The following is an 11,983-nucleotide window of genomic DNA, read 5'->3' on the forward strand; positions in this document are numbered from 1 at the left end:
TTTTCAAATACAAATTTTAAATATATAAACTGTTACAATTATTTATTTTTTGTATTTGCCAGATGGGTTGTAATGAGTTAGGAGACCGATGACGGTATGTCAATTTAATATTATTTCATGTTCAATAAAATTTAGAAAGGGATAATTTGTTGTATAACCATAATAGGAAAAAAATTAATAATATAGCCATAGCTTGGGAAATGTGTCTTTTTGCCACATAAATGGACATTAAAGTCCTTCGTACCACGTGAGCGTTTGTATACCATACTGAACAGCCATGTACCATTCTATTTCAAATGTCGATATAGAATAGATTATTTCAAACAAACGTACATCTATAGTATTGCATGTAGAAGTATGAGAGTCATCAAATAGAGGGAGAGGGAGAGGGAGAGGGAGAGGGAGAGGGAGGAGGGAGAGGGAGAGGGAGAGGGAGAGGGAGAGAGGGAGAGAGGGAGAGAGAGAGGGAAGAGAGAGGGAGCGAGAGAGAGAGAGAGAGAGAGAGAGAGAGAGCGAGAGAGAGAGCAGAGAGAGCGAGAGAGGAGAGAGAGAGAGGAGAGAGAGAGAGAGAGAGAGAGAGAGAGAGGAGAGAGAGAGAGGAAGAGAAGAGAGAAGTATATTTAGCTTTTAGAATTCTATTCCATATTTGTAAATAATATAGAATATAACAATACATTATTTGAACATTACATATTGGAGAAAGAAAAAAAAAAGAGAAAATGAAAGAGAAAGAAGAGAAAAAGACGATACATACAGAGATGAAAAGATGGAGAGAGACAAAGATGGTGATAGAGAAGATAGATAGAGGGAGAGATTGCACAAAGAGAGATAGTATAAGTGCAATTCTATTCTATGTTTCGTAAATATAATAGAAAAAATCTTATTATAACTGTACATATTCAATTTATAAATATATGTTAGTTTTTCAAAATCCAAAACATATCATATACAAAAAAAAATCTATGTTTTTTATAGGGAAATTGCACCCTATATACATGAAAAAAACTTAAATACACTAACTAAGCAAAATTCCCCCCTCTCTCCTACTTTCTCTTCCTATCTCTCTCTACTCTCTCTCCCAAAATCTAATTTTCATTTTTTTTGGTTATTTGGCAAATAAACCCTTTTTTATAGGTATTTAAAAAATTGAAATAAGTACTTTTTAACTTATAAAGTTATATAAAAAGAAAAGGTGAAAGTGAAAAAGCACAATATCTATACTATACTAAAAGGGGGATATAAGCCATGGAGAGGGTGTCCACGTATGATAGAAAAATCAACCAATCAGAAAGTCCGAAATTGCCATGTCATCTCATTTATTTTTCGTAAAAAATGAAAAAACAATGCGAAAGTGAGGATCAAACCCGGGTTAGTATGATATATATATAGGACAGTTACCACTAAGCCATTGAAACTTTCTTGGACACATATACAAGAACCACTAAGTATGTAATCACACTCTTATGTACATTTAGAATAATATGAATTCAACTTTCAAGACTCCGATACTTTGTTTTGTAAAAAAAAAATAAGTAAGTGACTAAGCTAATATATTCTTTGAAAGTGTGAGAACGTTGACAAATATGAAAAATCATACATTTTTGTTTTCGTGACAAAGTTAAGAATTTTGTAAAAGTAAGTTTAACATATAAATTTTCGTGACAAATATGAAAAAGCATAATTTTTTGTACAATTTTGACAAAACAACTCAAAACATACTTCCCTAATGTCTTAATAAAATATTATTTAAGGGTGCAATAATTAAATATATTAATTCAATAAATTTTGTAATTTATAGACAAAACAATAACACAACAAATTTTGAAACATTTGTTTAACCTATCAATTTTTTTTTCATGAGAATCCAACTAAACAAGATAAAAAAACAATTAGATTTACAAATATTTAATTACCATTTTATTCAATTTTGATTAATTTCAAATTGTCATAATGTATCTTTTTGAAGTTACAAATATGAAAAAGCATAGATTTTTGTACAATTTTGACAAAACAACTCAAAACATATTTCCCTAATGTCTTAATAAAATATTATTTAAGGATGCAATAATTAAATATATTAATTCAATAAATTTTATAATTTATAGACAAAACAATGCCACAACAAATTTTGAAACATTTGTTCAACCAATCGATTTTTTTCATGAGAATCCAACTAAACAATTAGATTTACAAATATTTAGTTACCATTTTATTCAATTTTGATTCATTTCAAATTGTAATAATGTATCTTTTTGAAGTTACAAAAAAATAATGTTCTTTCTTTATTACACTAGCATTATATATAGATTCTATATACACAAAATAAATATAATATAACAACATAAGCTTGCTTTCCCTGATTCATATGAAAACTTTTTAAGTTATCCACCAAAGCAAATTAATTAAATCAATTAAATTGTTAGAATACAGCAAATTAATATATAATTTTATTTTAAATTAAATTATTTAAAAAGTGTATTTTCGTTAAAACAAAATAATAAATAAGTAAAACTGATTTGATGGTAATTTTTATGACATATATATATATATATATATATATATATATATATATCAATTTTGTGAAAGAAATAGAAGCTTAATATGGAAAAAAATCTTAAATACAAAAAACTCTAAAAATTAACAAAAAAAACTAATAAATTAAACTATGATATCACTTGAAAGCTTCTTAGACCATATTAATAAAATATTTAAGCGATAATTAGACAAATTTGATTTTTTTTTCCAGCAAAAAGTTTATTATTAATTAGTATTAGTTATTTCAAGATGTTTAAGAAATGGTGGACAAAAAAATAGGATGGACATTAATGATATATGAACTATGAATAGTACTTTGTGAAGCTGATTTAGATAACATATCTGCACATCTATTTCCAGTCCTTTTTGATGCCTAAATTCAATTTCTTCAGAGTAGTTATTCCACAAATAGATCGTATGAGATATTGTTTTGATATGTAGATTTGTTTTTTCAATGTTAATAAGATTGATAATTGTAAAAATGTATCTTTCGAATATGATATGTCTATAACCGAGTCCCCAACATGAGACAAGTTTGTTTAAAAAGTAAATAATTTTATTTTTCTTATATTATATAATCAATATATATTATTTACTGATAATAAAAATATAGTTATTCATCTATCACAAATATCTATGCAAATATGTGAATCAAGTACAACAATCAAACAACATAATGATTTCCACAAAGAAAATTTAAAAAATATATTTATGTTATGTAGTCATATTTTATATTCTTTAAATAATGTAATACAATATTCTATATTATTTTTTTAGAATTGAGAAATACATATATCAGTTAGACAAAGTTAAGAGATAATTAGACAAATTTGATTTTTATTTTGTGAGCCAAAAGTTTATTATTAATTAGCATTACTTATTTCAAGATGTTTAAGAAATGATGGACAAAAAAAATATGATGACATAAATGATATATGAACTATAAATAGTTTTTTGTAAAGCTGACTTAGATAACACATATGCACATCCATTTCCAGTCCTTTTTTGATCAGAGCATAAATTCAATTTTTTCAGAGCAGTTATTCCACAAAGAGATCGTATGAGATATTGTTTTGATATTCAGATTTGTTTCTTGATTGTTAAGAAGATTGATAAGTGTAAAAATGTTTCCTTCGAATATGATATGTCTATAACCGAGTCCTCAACATGAGACAAGTTTGTTAAAAAGTAAATAATTTCATTTTTCTTATATTATATAATAAATATATATTATTTACTGATAAAAAATATAGTTATTCATCTATCACAAATATCTATGCAAATATGTGAATCAAGTACAACAATCAAACAACATAATGATTTCCACAAAGAAAATATAAAAAAATATATTTATGTTATGTAGTCTTATTTATATTCTTTAAATAATATAATACAATATTATACATTATTTTTTAGAATTGAAAAATACATATAATATCTTATCCGCGCGTAGCGCGGTTAAAAAATCTAGTAGAAAATAATACATAAATATCATAGCCTAAAGATTGCTATGGTTATATAGTTAATTTTACAGTTTGTTATGTATATGTTACCTAATTTCCCATTTAGAAATTTATAAATTTATGAAATAATGTTAATCCGTGAAATTGCTTACAAAATTTGTTTAATTTTTTGCACGTTTCTAATTGAATTTGCTTTCTTTATCGAGAAATGTACTTCATAATTTATATTATTTATGGATAATATTTTGATTTTTTTATATTTTCTTTTAATATGTCTACATAAATGTTTGTTTAGTATTTATGGAAAAATAATATTATTCACCTAAAGAAAGAATTACGACACATATACAATACAATTCTAATTAATGATAATATAAAATCCGTTACTTCTAAAACTATACACTATTTATTCTATTTTTTTTAATGAAAGTATCTTCTTAAACACACAAAATATTTTGTGACGTTGCAATTATATATACACACAATATCTGCCTCTTCATACTGACGTTATTGTGTTCCCTCTCGTCCATTTCAAATATTGACTACCAGCTTTTTTCCATGACTGATGAATTCTCCCAAAGACGGTGGTACTATGTTGTAAAATCTGTTACTTCTAAAAACTATATAATATTTATTCCATATTTTAAATTTTCTTATGTCCGCACAGGGTGCGGACCGGTCACCTAGTATAATAATGTCAAATTATACGCTATATTCTTAATTTTATCTCTAAAATTGGCTATCTCACCAATAAGCCCAGTAAAACATATAAAAATGAATATATAAATATATATTGTTTACATATATTTACATATAAGTATTATCCCAATGCAAATTCAATATATGTAGCACCAAATTTTAAATAATATATATCATTTTATGCGGACGCACTAACATATTCTAAAAATGTGAGCGATACAGTTGATGATTCAAAAAACAAAATAAATTATTTAATATAAATTATAAAATTATTGTGTTTAAAACTATCATATTAAACAATTATTTAATATGGGTAAATTTTAAAAAATAAATACTACTGTTTATATAAAATAATTCTTTATTTATAAAAACAAAAATATCTGCGCAGACACATGGATTCAAACTTTAGTACTTTGTTGTATTTTAGCAAATTTCCCTTGTTTATAAGAGAAGCTAACAAAATTTGACTCTGAAATTTGTGACTACAGCTGAGATAGAAAATAAAACCAAACAACACAGAAATGCCAAAATATATGGAGGAAATAGCGAGGTCACTTGTGAGCTGGACAGATGCAGTTCTTGATTCCTACATCCTTAACAAGGCATGGTGGTTGAGATCCATCCTCGTACCAAACCGATCGGTTCTCAACCAGGTCTTTCAGAAAATGATCGAGCTTCTCGATTGTAACACTTGGCATAACCACCACATGAGCTATATCACCTTGGCAAGCGAGCTGCCACCTCCTGACAAACTCTTCATCTTTTGGACGTTCAAAGACAACAGTGCTGCTAAGCTCGTTGAGCATTGCGCTGATCCCGGCTTCGCGGAGCCGGTCTTTGAGGTAATGCGCGTTTCTCAGGCATTTCTGAACTTCTTTTTGGAATCCTTTGTACCCTTTTCGGCTTAAGGTGTACCATAGGAACAAAGGAGCATGCCCGTTTCGGCTTCCCATGATTGTTGCATCCCTCGAGGCGAGGTACTCAACGTTGTTAGAGAGGACTTTGATGTGTTTCATTCTTGTTATCTGAACACCACATGGCATTGGACAGCCGACAAACTTGTGGCCCGACACACTCACACTCCCTATCGGTTTATTGAACGTGACTTTTGGTGCCTATGAAGAGGCGTGACAAAAAAAAAGACACTTGTTTAGAAGACAAATAAAGGTGATTTTGATTGAAAACTATACACTTACACGTTTGACAAAAGGCATCATAAGTCCAAACAAAGCTCCATCGCAGTGAATATAGAACCTGTCATGTGAGAAGCCACACTCTTCAAGAGTTTTGATCACTAGGTCGAGATCATCAACAGCTCCTTTAACAGTTGTTCCTGCCAGCACAAAAAAAAGGGGTAAATAACCTTTCTAAATACGAACCTAGTTACAAAGAGAGAGACACGAACCTATGTTAACATTAAGAATGGCCGGCTTATCTTTGTTCGCCAACAGCTTCCGTCTGAAATCATCACAGTCAATCTCCCCTGAGATAAGCGTATCAACTCTCTCACACTCCATTCGATACATACGAGCTGCTTTAAACACAGAGTAATGAGATTCACTAGACGCATACAGAATCCCATCAGGAAACACTTCTCGCCTGAAAAAAAAATGTTTAAAACAACATTAAACACTGCAATAAAATGAAAAAAAAACAATCACACAAAAAAAGCTTACCCAACTAAAATGCCGTGAAGGTTTCCTTCTGTTCCACAGTTTGTGATGTAACCCCAATAGTCATCTCTCTCTATCTCCCAGAGACGAGCAAACCAATCCAAGACGCCAACTTCAAAAGGCCTGGAGTGTACACCATAGTTGCTTTCGATAAACGGATCTCCAAGATTGTTTATGGAGAAATGCTGCAACTGCCCAAGCGCACCGTAGTCGAAATCCAAGTTATATGGATAACCTACACCAATATCATTGTTTTATCCATTTGTATAATGTTTTGAATTTTTAAGACTAACTAAATTTATTAATTTATCGAATATTAATTTATAGAGTTTCTACTTAGACGATATTTGGTTAGTTCCTTCTTGTTGTTGTTTTTTTCTGATTAAATTGTTGTTGATGTTACCTAGATGATATTTTGTTCGTTCAACCAAAGTTTTCCTGTAACGAGCGAGGACGCTAGCCATGTAGGCCTCTTTATCTCCGGTGAATTCGTCGTTAGATTCCGGCTCCGTCACAGCGAGAGACGTCGTGTGGACATTCCTGCCGAGAACCATTTCTCTTTCTCCTCTTCCGTTCATCACCTTCGTCTTTTTCAGATTCTCTCCCTCGTGATCTGCTTTGTTCCCGTTTATTACCGGCCAAGGTAATGGTTCGTTGAACACAGCCGTTGGAACGAAGTCTTCAGACAAGATGTCGAATTTTTCAGCCATTGCAAGGGCTGCTTGATCAGATTCCAAAAAGGAGGAGAATCTCTAGAAAGAGGAGAGAGAAGGTAGTGATTGGTGGAAATGGTGAGACAGAGACGAGTGATCGAGAGAGAGGCGCGGCTTCGTTAATTTATAAGTAGCTGAAAATGATTCTTGGCTCTTTTTATTGCCCTTTCGTGGGCACTTGTGCTTCTCGTGAGATTCAAATTATCATATTAAAATATCTTAAACCTGTAGATTCTTCTTTTTTTTCTTTTGTAGCAATTAAAAGGTTATCTCAACTTGTTAAGATTCATATTGATTTTTTTTTGTAATCACTATATCCATTCCAAAAGAAGAAACACGCTATTAGGCCTATGACACTATAAAACATAATTTGATTTGACTATACTGAAAGGAAAACATTATAAAATTGATGTAGATTTCAAAATAGCAATTATTGTTTTGGTTTGAAAAACTTAAAGCAAGTTTGTGGGAGTAGGAGTGAACGACGTATCGGTAAATTTTGATTTGATTTTTTATTCGTTTTGATTTTAATCGAAAATCTAAATATTTCTAATTCCATAAAACAAAACAAATAATAATATGTAATGTTTTTGTGAAATGCTTCTGGTAATCATAAATTGGTTTACCATTTTGATCTTGACCAAACATGTCAAAACCAAACAAAACTTTTTTACTAAATATAGCTAGCATTAATATTATTTAACAAAAATATGATTAGTTCAAGTAAACATAATAAAATATGTATAATAAGTATCTTTGACACTAAAAATAATATATTATTTTAAACACATAATGAATAAAAGAAATTGTACGGTAATCAACTAATCATATTATATTTTCTATAAATATTATTACATCAGCTGAGAAAATTAATTTGAAGGGTTTATTTTAAAAAATTTCTGACTTTACAATTTGAAAAAGAGTAAAATTTCTGTCAATACTTTTTGACTTTCTACAATTTTCTGGCATACGTGTGCTTGATGCCATATAAAAACATTATAGAGGGAGGAGCTAGCTTTTAAACACACGAGTTTAATTTGGTTGGAAGGTATTGTTAAAGAAAAAATAAAGAGCATATATTATTAGAAATTGTAATGTTAGTTTTTGTATAAAGATGAAAAATATTCGATCTTCGGGGAAAAAATAGCTTAAATCAAATATCGTTAGAATAAGTGTGTGGAGAAGGGCGAGGTGTAGATTTTAATTTTTAAACGCACGTGTTTAATTTGTTTGGGATAAGATCGATTAGTAGGTTTTGGGTGTGACTAGACTACACATGGGTGTGTGATTGTGTGCTAATGCTTAATGTATAATTATTCTAAAAATCTATCTTTTTTTTTTTGAACACCTTTTTTTTTAACACCCTTCTAAAAATCTATCTACCCTACAAAAACAAGTTGAAAGAAGTTTTTTTTTAGATAAAATGTTTAAATTTATCACCAAATTTTATTTTTGACAAAGTTACAAAAGATGATTCTTAACTTTTAGACTATAAAAATCTCTCTTCGTTCGCCATAGATGTTCCAAAAGCGTTAAGCTTTGGCTAATATATACGGTGTTGCTCTTTCTTTCTCACAGACATCCAAGGTGCATTTCTTATATTTTTTTGAAATCTCTGACTAGTGTTGTTTACTCAAGACGTTTAATTTGATTTACATTCTTTTGAAATTGACGATGTAGTCTATTATGCGTATGTTGGTGGTGTGATTCAAGGCGCAGGGATTTTAACTCCTTCAACACGAAGTTTTAACTTTGCATCCTTACATTACCTCAACTGGGAACAAAGGCCTTGTTCTGTGCTTAGATATACTGGGAACTTCAATGTGGGAGGTTATGGTCAAAGACTTTTTTGGCAAGGCCTAGAAAAAGCTGTCTGTTTTTTTTCACTGGAATAGTTCTCGGTGCAGGTATGTAAATTAAAAAATAGATTCACCACTCATTTCCACTTAGGTGAGTGAGGCCATCAAACCTAACTGGCTCCTACTTGAATCATCCAACATTTATGCAAACAATCCTAGATATGAAAAACTACAGTTAAATTGCACCTTTATCTCATTTGTTTCAACTGCTTGATGATGGCTTGTTAAATGTCGAATCAGATGTTTGAGTTGAATGGCACTTGGGCTTCTTCTTCGACTTCTTAGGGTTATCCATGTGGGAGACCTACAAAACATTTGTGATTCAGTGCATAAATTACTAGTTGGAGAGATATGGGCATTTAAGATTCGCTAACTTACAATGTGAGATTTCCATTGGACTGTCTCTAAAGTAGTGTCATGTGGAGGATGATCACGAACATGTCGGAAAATGTGAATCAGCACCGCAGCATCCAGAGCAGCATACTCTAGCTGCACAATTCACTTTAATTATCAGATTCAATTTGTTTTAGGACAGCCTCTGATTATATAATGGTTATTATGCTTCAATAATGAACCTGATTCTGTGTCAAAGGCCTTTGTTCCCAGTCGCTATTGCGTCTTGTTTTGTTCAAACCCACTCCCAATATTTTCTGATACACACAACAAAAAGATCAAAATGTAAATGTAACATTAAATGATTTTATGAACTGAGATCTAGAAAAGCTCACCTTGGTTAGTCCTGATAAACCACCACATGGTTCTTTGAAAACGTTTTGAATGTCTAGCAACATGTCATAGCTCTTGAAACACTTGAGATCCCCATATGAAAGCGCCAATTGTCTGATGTCACACTGAAAATTGTAACCTGAGATGATGCTCAGCTCAGTCAGATAGAATCTTTAATAAGGCAAAGCGAAGGTTTAAAAAAAAAAAAAGAGGATACACATCTCAATAATATACCAAGCTTTAGTGTACTGTACGACTGCAAAATCTGACTAAGGCAGGTGTCTAGAATCTCAGAGGCGTCATAGTAAAGCTTTATCAAGTCCAGTATGAATATTTTGCTATCAGATCCAATTTGCATGATTGAAACCTGAAGACAAGACATGCCAAAAGAACAATAAGTATATCTACAACATGAATGGGAATAACTCATTGTGTCAGAGGTCCCACTTCAAGTAACCGTTGGGATGAAACTAACATTATTTACCTTGTTTGGTTTACTGCCTTTCATATAATTGGGTTTCCATTCACAGTCAAGACCCACGACTTTACATCCTTCAAGAAAAGAAGTTGCTTCTCTTAACCCATTCACATCATCAACCCATACTACTTCTTCCACAGCGAGATCGTTGAGATGCAGAAAGCATTTGTTAACAAAATCAACCTCAGCCTCTGAAGCAACAACATAAAGAATATACCAACACCACTGTAAGCGTCTTGTCATTTTAAGAGAAGTTCAATAAAACAAAACAACACATACCTTGTGCTTTTGGCAGACCTTCAAGTGAATATCGTTCACAAAGTTCATCAACTTTCTCATAGTACCCAGCTTCCATTGCCAAGTAAACCTTCAAAAAAGCATTAAAAGAACTTCAACACTTTTGGTACAATGATTACAGAACAAACAAGTTCTTACCAGATACTCGAGTAGCTGTCTGTCACCTTTTGCCTTTGTTTCAGCAACATCCCAGCATGCTTTCTCAGCTAGATCCTTCAGTGCACTGCGCATTTGATTGGATAACAATGTCATCTTCTAACTGTTAATTCTGCATATATCGAAAATCGAGAAAGCAAAAGAGACCTTTCTTTACACTTGTAACACAAATCAGGGAACTCATGCTGGAGATAGTGCTTCTTCATGACGTTATAAGCCTGCTTCAGCATATTCCTTGAGCCATACTCTTGCACAAGAAGGCACAAACTAGGCCGCCCCATGAAAGTGGCCCATTTCTCAGCAGCTTGGAAGTCTTTATCCTCAACCATCTGCTGAAGGAACGTCTCTCCAGGGAAACTGAAAGAGAAATGCTCTAAGAGAGACACAGCCGTCATGAAAGACTTGGACTTGATCAGCTCAGAGATGTATTCTTCAAGAAACGCACTAGCACAAGAAGAAGCAGATCCCTCCTTAGACAAGGCTTCATCGATGCTTGCTAACCCAACATCAAACACTTTGAGAGTATTCACCATAACTTTCTCATCATAAGCTACAGAACCTCCAACAATAGCAAGGAAGAGCCGAGCAGCTAAGCTTCTCGCGGAGGCAACGTCTTCTTGACTACTAGCGGGAGCAGAAGCTGACTTGAAGTAGCGTCGAAGAGCTGATATGATCAAGTGACTAAAGCCTTCACCGTAAACTCCAAAGACAGGAAGCAGATTCAGACAGTAGACAATGAAAGTAGAAGGACCTGGTTGGGGGTTGTTAGCGAGAACTTGATGGACTCGGTGCTGCAACGCTTGGAACTTCTTTGTTGCCTTGCAGCTTCCTGAAGTTACTCTATTTATAAACTAAAATACTCGATTTGAAAGAAAAAAAAAAGAAGTAAAGGTTGGGACTTTACCATGGATATAGCATTGTTTGAGAAGGTATAAGAAGACAAGCGGAGAAACATGGGTTAAATCTGAGAATGCATGTAAACAGAGAGTTCCATGACCATCAGCTTCTTCAGGATCCAAACCCATCCAAAGATGTAATTTTTAAAACCTACAAAAGAAAGATCAATCAAGCAGTAACTAAAAAGCTCGAATGGTAGAATCAGAATATGAAGATCGTCCGCATAAAATTCCAATTAGTTTCTCACCGGGGAGAATTGTAGATAACCGGAGAGAGTAAACCGGTAAGGGAAGGGCGGAGAAATGTTTGTAGAGAGAGAGAGAAGAAAAGGAAGAGTCGGAGTTTTATAAAAAGAGACGGGACTTTTAACGGCCAATCTCCGTCCGTTGACTCCGTTCAGTTCATGTGAGGGTGTTTGGTCTTTTCAAGTTTTTAGCCATGCTTTAAGGAGTAAAAACTAGATTTGAGGATAACTTTTTTTTCGAAT

General features: G+C 32.2%; 2 protein-coding genes and 1 long non-coding RNA gene across 3 annotated transcripts; 1 reads left to right on the forward strand and 2 right to left on the reverse strand.

Moving 5' to 3' along the window:
- Nucleotides 1–5,090: 5,090 nt before the first annotated feature.
- Nucleotides 5,091–7,232, reverse strand: LOC103838694 (serine decarboxylase). Its single transcript, XM_009115144.3, has 5 exons — nucleotides 6,774–7,232; nucleotides 6,374–6,605; nucleotides 6,103–6,296; nucleotides 5,894–6,030; nucleotides 5,091–5,812 (listed from the first exon to the last, which is right to left on the reverse strand). Exons 1-5 carry the CDS (start codon nucleotides 7,078–7,080, stop codon nucleotides 5,249–5,251), a joined length of 1,434 nt encoding a protein of 477 aa, XP_009113392.2. The 5' UTR covers nucleotides 7,081–7,232; the 3' UTR covers nucleotides 5,091–5,248.
- A 240-nt stretch (nucleotides 7,233–7,472) lies between these two features.
- LOC103838696 lies at nucleotides 7,473–9,133 on the forward strand. The gene is made up of 2 exons (XR_001956408.2): nucleotides 7,473–8,670; nucleotides 8,764–9,133. It is a non-coding gene; the product is annotated as an uncharacterized LOC103838696 (long non-coding RNA).
- Nucleotides 8,979–11,983, reverse strand: LOC103838695. The gene is made up of 11 exons (XM_009115145.3): nucleotides 11,744–11,983; nucleotides 11,504–11,646; nucleotides 10,747–11,428; nucleotides 10,582–10,666; nucleotides 10,426–10,513; nucleotides 10,153–10,337; nucleotides 9,903–10,035; nucleotides 9,671–9,807; nucleotides 9,518–9,592; nucleotides 9,321–9,431; nucleotides 8,979–9,246 (listed from the first exon to the last, which is right to left on the reverse strand). Exons 2-11 carry the CDS (start codon nucleotides 11,622–11,624, stop codon nucleotides 9,145–9,147), a joined length of 1,719 nt encoding a protein of 572 aa, XP_009113393.1. The 5' UTR covers nucleotides 11,625–11,646; nucleotides 11,744–11,983; the 3' UTR covers nucleotides 8,979–9,144.

Source organism: Brassica rapa, chromosome A09 (assembly GCF_000309985.2).
Source record: "Brassica rapa cultivar Chiifu-401-42 chromosome A09, CAAS_Brap_v3.01, whole genome shotgun sequence".
NCBI classification, from domain to species: Eukaryota; Viridiplantae; Streptophyta; class Magnoliopsida; order Brassicales; family Brassicaceae; genus Brassica; species Brassica rapa.

Coding starts and splice junctions, on each gene's coding strand:
- LOC103838694 (XM_009115144.3), bottom strand. CDS start 7,080: ATGGCTGAAAAATTCGACATCTTGTCTGAAGACTTCGTTCCAACGGCT. Junction 6,606..6,773: donor ACGAACAAAATATCATCTAG/GTAACATCAACA, acceptor ATATTGGTGTAG/GTTATCCATATAACTTGGAT. Junction 6,031..6,102: donor CATTCTTAATGTTAACATAG/GTTCGTGTCTCT, acceptor TTGTGCTGGCAG/GAACAACTGTTAAAGGAGCT.
- LOC103838695 (XM_009115145.3), bottom strand. CDS start 11,624: ATGGGTTTGGATCCTGAAGAAGCTGATGGTCATGGAACTCTCTGTTTA. Junction 10,667..10,746: donor TGTTACAAGTGTAAAGAAAG/GTCTCTTTTGCT, acceptor TCAAATGCGCAG/TGCACTGAAGGATCTAGCTG. Junction 9,593..9,670: donor GTTTATCAGGACTAACCAAG/GTGAGCTTTTCT, acceptor TGTGTGTATCAG/AAAATATTGGGAGTGGGTTT.